General features: G+C 29.9%; 2 protein-coding genes across 2 annotated transcripts; one reads left to right on the top strand and one right to left on the bottom strand.

Annotated features, from left to right (window-relative positions):
- Positions 1–1,683: 1,683 nt before the first annotated feature.
- Positions 1,684–5,918, bottom strand: LOC100786410 (phospholipase D alpha 1). The gene is given in 5 exon segments (NM_001353410.1): positions 1,684–2,332; positions 2,521–3,616; positions 3,618–4,421; positions 5,428–5,530; positions 5,799–5,918. Coding segments are annotated over 4 exon segments (2,430 nt in total). The 5' UTR covers positions 5,524–5,530; positions 5,799–5,918; the 3' UTR covers positions 1,684–1,898.
- Positions 5,919–15,902: 9,984 nt separating this feature from the next.
- Positions 15,903–17,425, top strand: LOC100785898 (ethylene-responsive transcription factor WIN1). Its single transcript, XM_006585568.3, has 2 exons — positions 15,903–16,060; positions 16,624–17,425. Exons 1-2 carry the CDS (start codon positions 15,981–15,983, stop codon positions 17,144–17,146), a joined length of 603 nt encoding a protein of 200 aa, XP_006585631.1. The 5' UTR covers positions 15,903–15,980; the 3' UTR covers positions 17,147–17,425.
- Positions 17,426–18,321: the final 896 nt, after the last annotated feature.

The following is an 18,321-nucleotide window of genomic DNA, read 5'->3' as shown; positions in this document are numbered from 1 at the left end:
GAAATAGAATCACCATCATTGAAATAAAAAAGACACTCATTTACCGCTACACTCAAATACTTATTTGAATATTTGATGCAAAATATAATATTAATATAAGTTTTATGTAAAAATAATTCAAAATTAAAATTTTATTCTTTTTTTAATTTATTATATTTTTATAATCTTATATATCATCTTTTAAAATATAATATACAAGATTAAATTCTATTTTCATATAAATTAGAATATTTATATTTATATAAGTTTTACTTTTATTTTACATATTATATTTATCTTTTAAAATAATACTTGTGATTTAGTGATAATATGTTTTTTATATGTATTAAAATAATATTATTATTTATTGTAATATAGATAAAAAATATTATCAATAAATCACACACATAAATATTTTTTTAAAAAAATACTGTTATTTTATTTAATTATATATCTTTACTATATAATTTAATTTTTTAAAAAATTATGTACCTGATATAATAAAATTAGATATAAATAAAAATTATTCTAATAAATAACAAGAATATCTTAATATAGATAAAAAATACTATTATTAAATTACATATACAAATATTTTAAAAGATAATAAAATACTATCATTTTATAAAATTATAATTTATATAAAAATGTACATTAAAAGATAAAATTTATATTATATATTTATTGTATAAAATAAGTTTTCTATGATGTGATAAAAATACATAAGATTATAAAAATATAATATATAATAAAAATAAAACTTATACAAGTATTTATATTCTAATTTTTGAAAAAATAAAATTTAATCTCATATATTATATTTTAAAAGATAATATATAAAAAAATTTAAAATATAATAAATTAAAAAAAGAAGTTTAAATTTTGAATTATTTTCACACAAAATTTATACTAATACTATATTTTATACCAGATATTCAAATGGTTATGTGAGTGTAATGATAAAGGAATATGTTATTCACTTCAAAGACCATAATTTTAGTCATTCTTCAAACATTTTTTAAGTTTTTAATTTTTAAGAAAATATTGATCAACTTTATAGTATAATCGACATTTAAAATTTAACCGTCGACAATTAATCAACAGTTAAAATTAACTATGTGGACTAAGATAGTGAATTTTAAAATATAAAAGGATTGAGTTGGTGAAATAAACAAAATAGGAAAATGAATTTTACAATTAATCCCATATAAATCAATATAGAATACGACTATGAGAGCACTTTGAAAACAATTAATAATAATCATTAAATTGTGATTAAAAATAATAGATAATTGAGATTAAAATATTTAAAAATTAAAATTAAAATATAATATAACTATTAAATTTCTAAAGGATTCATTAAAGCAAATCACATCCTAAAATATCAAAATGATTGTTAACTCATAACCATCATCATGCCGAGTTGAAGGCTCTAAGGGCAATATGAGAGAACCACACAGTTGCGGACCCCAACATTTTCCCTTCTTGTTTCCATAGTTTGAGACATTTGTCCCCATTACCACCTAAATTACCTAAAAGATTGATTGCGTATTTTAAGACTTCAAAGATATTTCTATTTTGCATTTGCATGGCTTGCTTTCACAACCCAAATATTCCCCAAAAGAATCTGATATATCTTCTTGTTAGGTAATAGCTTAGAATAATTCAAACCAGAAAACAAGTAGAAAAATAACAACGACATTGTGGGAGAAAAGGAAACATTGATTAGAAACCAGTCAAAGCCATACCCACCAACAACATCAGATAACTAAAATCTGTCACTGAAATCTTCAGAAAAATAGCAGAAAAAACATCTCCACAAGACATCACAGACTATATTAAGATTATTACTAAGTAGTAATGAAAACACAGATTAGGATGTAAGCAATAACAAGTTTGTAACAAAGTACAAAATCAAATTAAGTAGTGAGAATAGGGGGGAGGTAGTCAGCTTTGCCACCAAGAATGCGAGCCTTGGTGTCGGGAAAGAATTCAAATCCTGGCAGCTCGGTGACATCTCCTTCACTGGCAACCCCGATGGGGTAGCGGAGAAGGTGACCGGGAAGGTCATGCTCAAGTGACTCGTTAGAATACAGATCCCAATATTTGTCAGCAACTTGGTTCACCTTGTTAATGCATTCATCACTTTCTGGCTGGAGGAAGGAGTCATGAAGCATGCCAAGGTGCTCATACCACAATGACATGCGGAAACCGTGAATCTGACCACGTGCTGGCTGCCTGGTAGCCAAATGATAGGGCTGATAAGCACCCATGGCAATCTCAGAGTCCCTAGCACCATCCATTGACCTTTGGTTGATATTGGCAGATCCAACGATTATGTATTCGTCATCAACTGCAAGGGAACGAAACATGTATAATCTTGACAATAATGATAAAAGTATAGAATATTCAACTGCAAGGGAACGAAACATGTATAATCTTGACAATAATGATAAAAGTATAGAATATTGTGGCTTCAAAATGTAAATTATTTGTAAGATTGTTTTTCAAAAACAATGGCAGTATAATTTTCCAACTTACCTATCATCATCTTGGTATGAACATAAATCATGAATCGTCGGGCCTCTTGGGCTCTCTGATAATCTGAATCAGGATCTGGTTGCTCAGAAGGCTCATATTCTCCTGGTTTCTTCACTTCCCGGTTGCCAAGGCAGAAGAATGTCAAATAGTTTCGAGGATCTTCATCGATTCCCTTAGCTCTGAGTGCCTGAATAATGTCCTTGTACATCATCTCCATTGTTCTCTTCTGCCAGTCCAATATTGCCTGAACTGATGCACTTTCTGGAACACCCTCTGGCCACATTGGGACTACAACATACACAGCAAACCTTTCCCCAGCTTCAATCTTACTAACAATCTTGAGTGAAAGTTCCTTTGGGATTAGATGCAAAGCACCAATGTCTTCAGGCTTAATATCATCAGCACTCCAGGCAAAAGAGCTTCCAAGGAAATACTGATTTTCAATATAGATGAAGTTCTTTGCACGTCGAATAGCATTAATATAAGCATCTTGAATGCTACGATCAATGATATTATCCTTCCCACTAATAAGACCAGCTCTGGCAGCATCTTCAGGAGTCTCCGGGAACCCAAAAGCAGCCCCACCATCAATGGATCTAAACAACTGAACATTCCAGGTCTCATGATCTTCAGGAAACGTTACTGGGGATGGGGGAATAATGACATCTTCAAGCTCTCTCAGTGGAACAAGTACATCCTTCCCACCTTGCTTTCTCCATCTCTGCTCAAAGTTGAACAAAACATCCCAAGCTATGGGTCCTTCAAGCCGGGAGTGGATGTCGTGCCATGGTTCCCTGGGACCACCTTTTGTGATAGCAGCACCAGGAAAGTTAGGCTGATGAAAATCGTCATGGTGTGCTGTGTCTAGGGTTCTGAAAAGTGAGTGGAAGGCAGTGTCATATCTTCCGTCGCAGAGGTCAATACCCCCAACAAAACTCACAATTCTTCGCCTATCTGACCCTTCACCTGGCATCGCACCGTCAACCACCACGATCTTCTGGTGATGAGTAAACATGGTAGAAATTTGTAAATCCTGAACAATGCTACCACCATCATCAGGATTGCGGGGGCATAAAACACAATGCACCTCAGTGCCTTTCAAAGAACTGTGCAGTTTCTTCATCGTGAGTAGCCATTAGTCCATCTTTTTTCAACAAACCAACTGATGTTCTATCATCCCAAACAAGCATCAATACCTTAACCCCTTCATTTGCCTTTTTCTTGAGAAGCTCACCAAGTGTTTGGTCTCCCCCAGGCTTTGGCCTCCTAGAATCCCTCACCAAGGAAATTTCAGTATAAACAGACCAACCAGTAATGTATATGAAGTGTCTAGCATTAGTGATTGCATCAAATATATCCTCCCAACACCTATGAGCCTCATAATTCTTGCCTCCAGCAAGAGGTATTTTAGGTACAAAATTATCAGGTACATGAGCATCTTGGTACAGAGATACCTTACATCCTTGCCTCTGTGAGAAGAAAGTATAGGGAACGCCGGGGAATTTGGGACTTCTAATGCCTCGAGCCCAGTTGCGGTCTTTTGTGACATCAAAATATTGCAGCTTCACATGGATCTTTGAACCCTCTTGTATTGGGTTTTTTTCCTCGTCCAAGATTTCAACCCACCTATCTATTTCCTCACCATCCAAGACCTCCGAAACAGGCACATAAGCTCTTCCAATTAAAGTTGCCCCAATAGGATTATCATCTTTCACAGTGAATATGATATTTGAAGCCATATGAGCACAATAAATGTGAAAAGACTCATACCATCTGGGATTAGTATGTTCATTTTCTATGATTCTAGTCCTTCCTACTCTTGCTTTCTCCAGATCAATGGTTGCATAGAGTTTAGTAACTCCCTTTCCGATGCCAACAGTCTCCTCAAAGTTTTGCTTGAGCTGTAGCAGAAAAAGAATTACATGAGTCAATAATAGTGAATAGGAAAATAAAGGAGCAAATGTAAAGCAGTTGAATATTTTCTTTTCAAATGTGCACATATGTAAGTTAATATCCGTGATTAGTCAATGATAGTAATATGCCTGCAGTGATATTGAAATGAAGGCATGAGGGCAAAGGTCCATAATTGAATGAATGTGGCTTGCCAAAAAATAATTAATAGATAATGCGAAACATTTTGGCTCACACTTAAAGAGACTCAATCCAACTCTGGGAAGTATAAAGTTATGTCACAAAGCAAAATCCAAACACAAGCTCTAGCATGGTCAATTTTTAAATTAAATAAAGCATATGTGTAATAAAGGTTATATAAAATAAAATTAATTGCCTAAAGGCCAACAATTTGATTCATGTTGAGCAAACAGTTAAATCACAAATTTGTTTCCAGAAGCCATGACTAGGAATACTAACATAAGGTTAACCTCGTTCGCATTTTAACAACAAAAGCTCTTTAAATACCAGCACAATTTATTTCCAGATAAAATTCACAGACACGTTTGTAAACAATTTTGGCAGTACTAGAAAAACCACTCATTGCCACAAAAGTTGAAACCTGATTACAAATTTAAACCGATCAATCATTTACACCGAGGTTTAAAGACATCAGACAATCTCACAATTGCATCATCTTCAATTTCATTTCACTTGTGATACATCACATAAAACAATATCAAAAGGAGTTTTTTTACATAAATAATTTATTATTATATGCAATACTAAACTAATAATCAAACAAATCCCGGATCCTTCAAAGGAAGGTTCCTTCAAAGGAAGCAGCGTCCATTTCGAGCTCAAATCCACTGATCCAAAACCTCTAAGAGATTTCTTCGATTTAAGAACTATCAAGACAAATGGAAACACATACACTTGAAAATCCAAAAAAGGTGCAACTCAAAACTCAAAATCAACAATTAAATCACCAGATTCAAATAGTCCTAAAACGAATACCTTGCTGAAAAAATTGCCGCCACCACCACCAGCATTGAGCCTATCAACCTCGAAGACGGTGGCGTGGAGAGTCCCATGAAGCAGAATTTGCGCCATCTCTCACCTGCCAACACAAATTCACACAACACCACTTCGCATCAGATCACGCAAACATGTAAAAAAAAAAAGCAATTGCAAAAGCACCCCAGAAAAAATAAGCGGAATTTAAGTGTCTGGCACACGAAGATACAAACTTTGAGAGATGAAAGAGTTAGATCAGATCGCGGGGTGGATCAAAACGACTTAGAATTGAAACAAGAGTGCTTCAGAACAGAAATGGCAGAAAAAGAAACAAAGCGCGTGGAAAGAGAGAGAAGGGAGAAGATACTAACTTGCGAAGGGAAAACGAAAGAAAAGAAGAAAAGAGAGAAAGGGTGTGAGATAGATCCGAATAAGGAGCAGTGACAATGGAAATGGAGGTGAGTGAGTGAGTGAGTCTCTCTCCTTATAACAAAGGGAAAATTGAGAAATGAAAAGCATGCATATTTATTTAACTTTTTATCGTTATTGCAATCTAATCGCTTCGTGTTTGTGGGAATATCTCGTTCACTTGACTTCTTCGAGATGTAAGATGTGCTCTATTTTATTTTATTTTTTTCATTTATTTATCTTAATTGAAAAAAAATGAGTAAATTAAAATTTTATAAATGTCACCAACGACACCTAGTGCATGGATGAATTATCGCATAACTGTTCTAGTTTAACTAGGGATTAATTAGTATACATAATTAATCTGATAATCTTATCTAAGTTAAACAAAGATTATATTTATAGTATATAAAAAAAGTATATATTGAGAGTATATGTATATAGGCATTCAATTATAATTTATTATGATAAGTTTGTAGTTTTTTAAAATAATTATTTAAAAATAATTTAAATGATAAGTTTAACATAAAAAAATTATACAATAACATCTTTAATAATTGTTTTTTTATCATATTATTAACGTAAATTAACGTAAATGGTAAAATATGATTGATTTTGTTGATAATTAAATTTTAAAAAAATATGTTTGGTTATTTTTAATTGAATCTCTTTTTTAATTATATATTTTTATATATTTTAATAATATTTTTTTATTTATAAGATTTAAACTTAAAATATTACTTAAAAGATTCGAATGTTAGTATTTTTAACATCATTTAGATTTAAAAAGAAAGAAAAAAGAAAAGAAAAAAAATAGTTTAGCTCAATGACTACAATAGAATTAAAATTAATAAAAGATTTTCATATACTTTTTCTTAAATTTTGAGCTAATTATTCAAATTATTTTTTTAATGGTCTCAAAATTAATATTATAAAAGATTTGCATATCTTTTTTCTTCAATTAATTTAATATACTAAATTATTAATTTCTATTAGAATGAGAAGAGGAAAGTTTTGTATAGATCTTATAACTTTTTTGATAGGAGTACAGATCTCTTTACCATTTACCAAAACAATGTTACATCGTTTTTTAATCGAGGGAGTAAATATTTTAAGAATATATAATATTGAAAAATATATTTTAAATGGATGAAACCAACATTACATTAATTCGAATGGATTTGGATTTGAATTTGAATGAAAAAATGTATTTAAAAAAAAATTGTAAATTTGATATCTCAATTTGTCTTTAATTTTGATTTTGGTTTTCTTTTAAAATTATTGATAAATTTTGTCCTTCTATTTTATCCAATCATACAATTTTGGTCCTCCAATCCAAAATTAGACGTTTACTATAAATGTTGAATGTCACGTATTTAGATACTTATTGTCACGTGTCATGTTCTGATTGACAAATGACAACAACAATATATTTCATCTTTCATGGAATTGACATTCAATCAGAACATGACACGTGTTAATTATTATCCAATAAGATGACACATGATCGTCAATGTTTCTTTGTAACACTCAACGTCCAACTCTGTATTGGAGACAAGATTGCGTGATTGGATAAAATAGAAAGACAAATTTTGTCAATAATTTTAAAGGAGGACCAAAATTGAAATTGAAGACAAATTAGGGGATCCAATTTGTAATTTTTTGCCTTAAAAAAATTACTCATTAAAATTGACTAATAAGATTTTTTTAGCAAATATTGGACACAAATAAAGTTGATAAATAATTTACATCTATAACATAATAATGAAAATGCTAAAATGTATTTTTTGGACTTTTTATTTTTTCAAATATACACTTTTAGTTTTTCCATTTTTTAATTGAAATATTTTATCTCTCTTTTAAAAAATTTATGATTTTAGTTTTGAGACATTTTACCCTCTACTTTTAAAAAATTAATAATTTTAATTCTTGTAGCAAATTTGAAATGTTAATCTACATACTCTTTAATTGACAACTGTTTATTTATTATACATGTAACAAATTATTTTATAAACCTATTTAATTGTTAACAAGTCTAAAATTGAATTAGGGAATTAAAATTAAATTTTTTTTAAAAGTAAAAGATGAAATTTCTAAATTAAAAAAAAATCATAAATTTTTTAAAAATAAAAAACAAAATATTTTAATTAAAAAATAAAAAAAATAAAATTACATATTTGAGAAAATAAAAGAAACAAAAATACATTTTAACCTAATGAAAAATGATGAAAATATAGGAAGATATTGCTCGATAATCATTAATACAGGACAAATTATTATTATTTTTTTTTGTGTATTCCTCTTTTTGTTTGTGGTGCAGGACAAACAATATAGCAATCAAATGAACTAACTTTGGTAAAATTTGGACCACCATGCATCCGATTTTTTTGTGCGTGTGTGAAAAGTGGCAATTCGTATGAAGATATAAATGTGTGGAACTTTTAATTTCAAAAGTTCTCAAAAATAATTTAATTGAAAAAATAATAATTTGCAAATATCTCGTTATATCTATTTTTTTATGCGTTCGTTATATCTAATTTATTAAAAGGGATGAATTAGTAATAAATATTTTGAAAGAGTGTTAACAATTAAATTTTCTAAAAAATGAAACTATTTTAAAATAATAAAAGTTGTTATTAGACATAATATAAATCTTTATGTTTTAACACATTCCTAATATATTAAATGTAATATTTTATAAAATATTTTTTTATTACTCAACAAATGTCATTAACTCCGTGTTTGGTCTAAAGGAGACAAGTAAAATTAATGAAAATGGAAGAGATAATTTAAAAAATAGAAATAGAGTAGAAATAAAGTGTTGTTTGGTTTAAAAGAAAATAGGTGAAAAATATAATATTAATAATATTATAAAATTATTTGGTATGAATGAAATATGGATAAGAGAAATAAATAAATGTACAAAACTATCATTGTATCCTTATAAGAATGGTGTTGGTGATCTTGAAGGAGTAAATCCAAGGGGTTTTAACATCTCTTTACTGAAAATCTGATGACTTTTGCTCAATTTCGCCTCCTACATCTGAAGACAGAAATTAACGGTTGTGGCGGATTCAAAAAATTTCCTTAGTAGGAATAAAAAATTAATCTATAATATTTACATACATAAAATATATTATGTGCTTATACAAAATAGATATTATTATAAAAAATAAAGACTAAAAAGATAAATTAAATAAAATTAACACTATTTTTTTTGGTAATTTTTAATAATCTTTTCATTTAAAAAAATTGTGCCCATCAAACTGTTGTGTTATATTTTCGTCTTTCACATGTTATTTTTGTCATTGGAATCGAACACAGCCTAAAAATTCAACATTAATTATGCAATGATTTTTCTTATTATGCCTTTGTCTATAAGATTTGAAAAGTGTAAAATGTATAAAAAATAAAATATTTATTATACAGAAATATAAAAGTAACCATTTTAAAAAAAAATTAAGTATATAATAAATTAAATAGTTTAATATTCATATATTAATATTGTAAGACAATCTTACATGCCATCTAATTACAATTTATTATTTATATAATTTTTAATGTAATTATTATAAAATTCAATAAATTTATCTTACATAATAATAATATGTGAGTAAATAATTATGTAAAATTATTTTACATGAAACTATATATGTTTACTGTTTACAAATGGGAGTATAAAATTAAATTAATTAGTTATTGCGAATCTTAAGAAAAGTATTTGCTCTGTCCAAAACAAATATTTGCAAAACCGTGTATCGTTAATTGCAAGAAACCACGATTAAATATATCCTTGATGTCGGTAGGAAAATAATTCAATTTCATGCCTCACTTTTCAACGCTCTTTGTTTGCTGAGTATTGACTCCAATGACTCGTCTCGATCAAATCCGTGAGTATGAGTTTTGAAAAATAGTACCACTATAAATTTAATAACTTTGAAGATAAATTTAGATTACACTCTTAGCATTTTCAATCCTGTGTAATATTCTCATTTTAAAATAATTATATATTAATAATAACTCTTAACTTAATAAATACAGTAATAAGTATATAATTTTATAAAAAAATTATCATTGTAATATTAATGCAAAATGTGGAAAAATATATGATTGATTGATTATTTTGAATAAATTTCTTTTTTTTTACTTAAAAGATTAAATTCAATGTCACTAGAATCAATGACTTGGTAGTATATAATTCTATAATTTAATTATACATAATACTAAAACTATATAGTATAATTAAATTAATTTAATCTACTTGCATATATTAATTTTATAATTTAATCTGTGAAAATGCAATTCTATTTTTAGAAATTTCACAAACTTTAGGATAAGTTTTACTTGGAGATAAGCCAACTAAATTGTTCATACTCTTACAAGAACATCTTGATTTAATGTTAATATCCGATTGTTTGATCATATTCCTCCATGTATTTTATGATTTTATACAAGTTGAAATGACATAAGTTTGCTTCTTCTAAAAATAATCTTGATTCAAATTTAAACAATTAATTTAATCAACACTTTGGATATATAAACTTCTTCTAACCAGCCGTAAAAAGAAAAAATTCTTCTAACCTTATACTATGTCGACCGCTGTTTTTCAATTTGGTCGGATATCAATTAATTAATTCGGTGGTACGTATGCGACTAGCTGCACATCTCTCTCTACGCGTGTCTGCATAAAATATAGTAAAAACAAAATGCAGAAGAAAAAAAACACAAAAAAAGAAAGTCGTACGATAATGGATAACCTTAACATAATTGATGAAGATATTTGTTAGCACGTATGATGCTTGACAGATGACACCTTTACAAATCCTCACAGATTCATTTTTCTTCCATCTTTTTTTATAATGAAAATTGTTAGAGCAATGGTATACTTACACTGGGAAGAAAGAGAAATATTGAGAGAAAAAAAAAAGAGGTGGAATAATGAATATCATAAATGATGAGATGAATAATGATTAGAAAGATGAAACTGAGCAAAAAAGGTAAGTGTATGTTAAATATTTTTTCAAACTTGATATCACAACTCTAGCAATGACAATTTTTATCGTTTTAACTTTCAATCCAAAACATGAATGGTTGTACGAGGTTGCAAACTTCAACCTAAGTGCCCTTCAATGGCTTGGCAATGAAAGAGCTCTTCATTACCAAATAACTAAATATGTCTTATTTTTTTATTTTTACTAAATATGTCTAATTAAAAAAATTATATTTATTAGTTAACTTATTAACAATATTATCAAATATTTTTAATTCAATAAGTTAGTTTGTAAGCTTATAGTTTTTTAGCTCATACCTTATAGTTTAAGTTTTAGTTAGCATATAATGTTTTTAACTGGTTTATGAGTTAGTTTTATCAAATACATCCTTAAATTTAAAAGTATTTATTTTTATTTTATTTAAAAAATAAAAATAATTAATTTAAAGAAAATAAAATAATCTATACACATGAGCACACTCCCATTTAATTTTATATCTACAAGAAAAGAAAAAGGTACATAGCCCAATAGCCCAATCAGAAAAAAAGTCCAATAGCTAACCCCAACTTTGCCATAAACCCAAAAATAAACGTTTTGACCCAGTTTGCCCTCTACTATTTCATGTTGTGAATCGTTATAAGCCTTTCTTTCTCTTGAGAGAAAAAAAGGCCCCCTTCTTTATTTTCTTTCTTGACTAATGTGGCATTTTTCACTTGGGTTTGTTCTTTAGCCCTGTCCCTTGCTTGGGAGGGCTGTTGCTATTTCCAACAAAAACAAAAAACAAAACACCTTGTAAGATTGAGATTTATTTTTTAAGGGTTATTTTGTTTCTTTTATAAATTTCTCCCCATCATTAGGCATGTCAATAAAACAGGTTAAGGGTGAGTGGGTAAGTTTGAATCTCCCCCTTGCACGTGAACAAATTGAATTTAGCTGTCATACCTACCTGAACATATAGAGTTTTAAGGTTTATTTAATTCTATTTTCATTTCTTGTTTTTATTTTTTATTTTCACTTTTATAATATAAAATATCACCTTATTTTTAACCTGTTTTCTATTTGTAAATTTTTGTACACAAAATGGAGATTTTTTTTATCTGTTGTTGGTATAAATGTTTGAAATAGAAACACACTAAAAATAAGGTGACAATTTTGCAATTAAAAAATTAAAATAGAAAATAAAAAGTAAATAAAAATAGAAGTAACATGCTTACATGCCCTTAACTCAATTTGCCTTTGCCATTTTCACTGTTCTCTGAAAGAAAAATACATGTACCACAATTGTCAGTCACATATTTTTACATTTCCAATGGAAAGTTTTCAAATTGATTATTAGTTGTGGATGTATCACAACAGTAGTCAAGATCGAGGCGAAGGAATAATGATTTTATATTTTGTCGAACATTACCGCACAATCATTACCACGTAATTTTTATTAAACATTATGTTACATTAAATCAAATCTCAAACAATTAGCTACTATATATATTTAAATATAATTTCTATTGATTTATTTTTGAATGAGTTACTTTAAAAATCTTCACTGGTTGAAATATCTGTCACCTATACCGGTTGTTGAATAAGGCCAGTATCACCAAAGACTGGTCTTAAGCTTGTTGTATTATTGTCAAATACCAATCACAAAATAATAACACTAATGAGTGCTATTAGAGCTAATTATAGACAAACACAAAATAAGTGTCTTGTTAATTGATAGATACAGCTATAGGACCATGATTACCTCATGATTAATAAAAGAAAAAAAAACATGCAGAATCTAGGTTGAGAGAAACAGTAGGCAAAAAAGTGGCAGACTTTGAAGTTGGAAGTTAATGTCATTAGGTTTGGGATCCTAGATCAGGACTGCAACTTAATTTCTCAAGGTTGCAAAAACAAAGTCTTGAATTGGCAGTGTATAGTTTGTAATTATTTATTTTTCCTTGAGATTTGGTTAAGAAGTGGGTAGTGGGAGATAGCTGTCAGGATCATGCATCAAAATATAGACAAGGCAAAGCGTTAGGCCAAGATTGTCCAACCAAGCCAATGACCCTAAACACTGTAGTTACAACCTCTCTGCACTTGTGCTTAATAGGTAAAATGACAGGGTGGTTGATCCCCCCAACGTGAATCTCCTTCCACTAGAGAGATGAAAAGTGGTTAGCACAAGGAATGTAGTGGTTACTTGGATGAATATGGGTGATTTTGAATAGAATTGATTTTGAAGTTATGTGATATATATTTGTATGATTTCATTATAAAATTAAATTAGGAGTAAAATTCATATAAATTTTATGATTCTAACACAAAAGTTAATTAAAGTTATTTCAACTTAAAATCAATCAATTCTAGATTCAGAAATAATTTTAAAATCTTCTAGAACATGAAATTAAATATAAAAAATGATATAAAATTAATTTAGACCCATAATCAATTCTCGAGAGGAAAACCAAAATCACACGTAGTTAAACTTGAAACGTTCAATGATATGCATGTGCAAATGTGTGATACTCCCCCACCTCGTAATAAAGGGCACGCACACACCATTGTAGCTATGAGGAACCATGCACGTTACAGTGGGCGTTCAACCCCGCTAGATTCTTTATGAAGCCATAAATAATGCTACCACAACGTACTAGGCACTCGATGTTTACATCACATGAGCTGTTACTTTTTCTATTACAGTGAAAACACGCACGCTATGAGCTAATTGAGTTAGGTAGTTACTCATTTTGAGACACCACGTACCCTTGATACAACATGCCACTTTATGCAACAGGACCACTCTTCTGTTACGGCAAGGTTAGAATAAAAAGACAAAAAGTGAGAATACTGAATTCTAATGATCATAACATGTAAAAAAAATTACAATTTTGCAATTTGAGCATTATATAAATTTGGGTGAATTTCACTCAAAAATCACCCAACATATATTCCAACATAATTTTTCACATACTAAAATTCATTTAAATGACCGATATTTTTCAACATATACTTTTGGATACACATGGACCTATAGAGTGACACCTTAACAGTTAACCTCGTGTGTACTCTTTATATAATTTTAAGTCAACATATATACATGCAGCAATATAAGTTCTAGAGCCAATATATAGACAAGTTTAAATGCACGTGCATTCCTCAACCCTGATTGTTAATGATATAACTCTTTAGCGGCAGCATTACCTAAATTGGAAGGAACGTCTTTGTGTTTAATGGATTTTGAAATTATAAGGCAGAATACTCAACGAAATAGAATATATTTACTCTAGCCTTTTCCTTTACAAATCCTACACCTCATTCCTTATAACAGCAAGATTACCTTTTTTGGTACATTTTATCATATATTTTTTGGTACATACTGCATGATTACTTTAAAATTCGTATAAGGAATACATCAGATTTTTTTATCTTTTATTATATTACATGCAGTTATAATGGTTCTACAAGTAGTTCATTGCATTTGTATAGCATTTTCCCAAGAAAAAGCAAGCTCGCACTCACGCCCCTGTTTACTTTCTGGAGACTCAACTTCATTTTCCTTCAAAGGAAGCATTTTCCTTCAAATTAGACCAATCAGTGTGCGCTATATAGCTAATATTGGGCAGAAGATGGAAAAGGCAATAACAAAGTCTGAAACGAAATGCGCAAGTGAAGGACTATGCTATATGCATAGCATATGCTTCGTTATGCACGTTCAAATTCCTCAACTGATATTTTTAATAAAAATTAATAAACTAAAATTTATCAATAAAAAAATGGGTTCTGAAATGTATCATTTTGTGTCCTTTTGTCCATAGTATTTTGGGAGATAATGCAGCCTTGAAAATGTTTATGATTATTTTATAAACTTCTTCATTATGCTCTAAAAGATTAAAGCTCAGTTAAATATGCTTCGTAGTGGATCAGCGGATGTAAAAACCTTGCTAGAATCATATCCTTTAACCCTGAAACTGAAAAAGATAAAATGGTCCTATCTGTACTCATAAACCGCAATACATTAAATTTATGAGAGCCAACTGCTGCTGAGTTATGTATATGTGGAACTTGGACATGATTTGTGGTATATATATATATTCAAAATTACAGAATGATTTTTGTATTTTTCATGAGATTTATATCCACCTCACTTAGCCAGCCTATTATAAAGAACAAAGGAACTTTCAGAGCAAGGACTAACGGTTGCCACCTTGATGCAACTGACAGTCACTTCCAAGTCATGATCATGCTCCTGAACTCAAGTATTGTAAAAGGACAGGCAACACGAGTTTAATTTTTATACAGTGTAAACTCATCAATTAATCAGAAATTGTGGTTAACATGATTTTGAGATAGTTAATGTAAAAATCAATAAATATTTTATACATGTAATAGGTGTAAAATCATTATTTAAGCAGTCAGTGTATATACTATTTTCTGTCTCTCTCTTTATATAATTATATAGTATGATATGATCTGCAGCTTCTGTAGTTATGAATTATATACTCATCTTCCTATAGTAATCGTATATATACTATAATATGCTTTGGAGGTTGAGCTTAAGTTATAACTTGGATAGTAATGCCATTAATTATCAACGAGCCAAGCATCTCATGATTTGAAAATTAATGCTACTCAGCTAATTATAAGGTCACTGACAATCACAGTCGCGATTATAATGTCATCCACATAGAACTTGATAATGGACCACTTGAGTAATGGGAGTGGAGTGAGATTTGAGTCTGAAAGTTCAGTCTCTTAATTATTATATTATAGACTTATAGTAAAGAAAAACTGAAATGGCTAACTTTTAAGCCAACCAAATAAGATAGCAGTGTGTGTTTTTGACCTTTTTTATCTCCTATAATTGTAATCCTTACTCTAATTTGAATTATCACTATTAAGGACATTCCATAGAATATCAGCAACAGTGGTTATTAATTTGATCCTTTGGTTTACCCTTGCAATGTGAAAATCCTACCAATTCAAAAATCACGTGTCCCTTTTGTGGAAGTAACCTTAAATTACTGCATCATGACCCCGTGCTTTATAACTCGGGCATGACTTTCACATTCTTTGTCACAAATTCCATACAACACTCTATCCCTCGTTCTTTCTCTCTCTCTCTCTCTCTCTCTCTCTAGCCAGCTTTGGTTAGACAACATAGTTCTGACCAACATGGTGCAATCAAGGAAATTCAGAGGTGTGAGGCAACGCCATTGGGGCTCTTGGGTTTCTGAGATTCGTCACCCATTATTGTACTCTCATCAAACTCATCTCACCATACATTTTCAATTATTTATTTGTTCCACTTCTCAAAAAAAAATTAGATTAGTACCATTTCCTTTTCTTTTCTTTTAAATACTAATACTATGCTTTTGTACACTTTTCCCCATGAAACTTACCCTCTTATATTAGTTAAGCAAGGTTTTAAATTGTGACCACGGTCACCATCGGAGTGCAAACAAATGTAGACTTAATTGCAGTTGCAATACAGTTGTGAGACTCTCAAAACCTTGATGTCACAGTCGAAATTGTAGTTGTGAATCTTTTCTTAAAGTCAAATGTTAATCCGTTTTCTTAGAATATTAATTAAGGAATTAAAATAAAAAAATATTTTTATTATGTAAAATTGAGTTATTCATAATATTTTTTATGTTTTTCTATGATTTCTATAACAAATATATTTGTTAATTTCTTAACCATGTAGGACATTAGTTAACCAGACACTATTAAAACCTTGCAAGGATCTTTGTAGCATCTGAATTAATGTGCACTGAATGTGAGAGTCTTAGTTTGCAATTTGTGATGTGTTGAATAGGAAAAGGAGGGTGTGGCTTGGGACATTCGAGACAGCTGAGGAAGCAGCAAGAGCATATGATGAGGCAGCCATTTTGATGAGTGGAAGAAATGCAAAAACAAACTTCCCAGTTGGTGAAAACCAAATAGTGGGAAATCACAGTTCAAACACTTCCTCTTCCTCCACTACAACATTGTCTGCAGTTCTGAGTGCGAAGCTGAGAAAGTGTTGCAAGTCCCCTTCACCTTCCCTCACTTGCCTGAGGCTTGACACTGAGAATTCCCACATTGGTGTGTGGCAGAAGCGAGCGGGGCCTCGTTCCGACTCAAACTGGATCATGATGGTTGAGTTGGAAAATAAGAACAACGACAACGAGGGTGATCATCATCAGGGTCCTTCTTCTTCTGATGATTCAGAATTTCCTGTTGTTGTTGTTGATGTTGATGCCCAAGAGAAGGTAAAGCCTGAAGAAGAAAGCACTGGCTTAGATGAGGAACAGAAAATGGCCCTACAGATGATAGAGGAACTTCTCAATAGGAATTGAATTGGATTAGCCCTATCATCCCAACATGCTTTTACTTTCACGTGGTGCATGCAAGGAGTTTCAAGTTCAAGTTCTCCCTCTCTAGCACTTCGTTTTATTTCTTTGTTTGTCCAAAATAGGATAGGAGAGTGGGAGTGAGAGTGCTACTATATTATTATTCATTTCGTGAGGAATGAGGATGTTTAGTGTCTGTGGCTGTGAATGTTTCCCCCTCTGTGTGTAACTACCTACCTACATTCACTATATATGTGGTTAAACTTCATTTCTTCTGTAAAAAAACTATTCCTTGATGCTTTTCGAATTCTGAGTGTGTTCCACTCCATGCATAAATTTTATATCATTCTATTATTAAATCAATCAAATCAAATTTTCAACACCTTTTAGTTTCTATACTCACATTCATTGATAAAATTAATGCAAAATGATTTCATGCTAAAATCATCAATTGATTTAGTATTTGTGTTAGCTAGTGTCGTCTAACATTGCTAGAAAGTTAAGGTTATCTTTGGATTTTCATGCAAAATACGGTGCACGAATTTTAAGATACATTTAATGGTCCACAAACTCATTTTTACAAAAGAAATAATCTGGATGTTTTTGCAAATCTCATTTTATCCCAAAGATATGCTTGTAACAATAAAACAAACATGCACTAAGTTGACATGGTAAGATATCCTGAATAACAACCTAATAGACGATAAATTATTATTAGGTGGTTTGAAGCAATTATAGTTCCAACTAATTTTCATATAACATGTAATTGAGTGTTATTATTTTTTTCTAGTAAATTGAAAAAATAAAATATGTGTGACATAGAGATTAGTCGGAACCACCATCCACACTCCATGATATGAGATTTACTAATAAGTATTCAACTATATATATGATTATTACATCAACTAAGAGGTATAGTTCAATTGATTGAACATGATATATGAGTATTGTAAGTTTTATGATATTTTTTTTATTCTTATAGATAAAAAAATGATTATTACAAAAAAAAATAAGAAAATGACATTTCTTAAATTCGTACAATTTTTTTTTGGAAGAAATGTCACTATATTAACCCTTCAAATCAAGTTATATGAAACACACACAATTCAATTATACAAAAAACATGTGACCTTACTTAGATTAGCGTCATTACGAAGATGACACTCACAATCAAATAACAA

Source organism: Glycine max, chromosome 8 (genome assembly GCF_000004515.6).
Source record: "Glycine max cultivar Williams 82 chromosome 8, Glycine_max_v4.0, whole genome shotgun sequence".
Taxonomy (NCBI): Eukaryota; Viridiplantae; Streptophyta; class Magnoliopsida; order Fabales; family Fabaceae; genus Glycine; species Glycine max.
Note: the sequence above shows the minus strand (reverse complement) of the source record. Positions and strands in the feature narration are given on the sequence as shown.

Bases quoted from the DNA above. Each gene is read 5' to 3' on its own strand.
- LOC100785898 (XM_006585568.3), top strand. From the start codon at position 15,981: ATGGTGCAATCAAGGAAATTCAGAGGTGTGAGGCAACGCCATTGGGGC. The intron at 16,061-16,623 runs GTACTCTCATCA...TGTGTTGAATAG, and splicing joins GAGATTCGTCACCCATTATT to GAAAAGGAGGGTGTGGCTTG.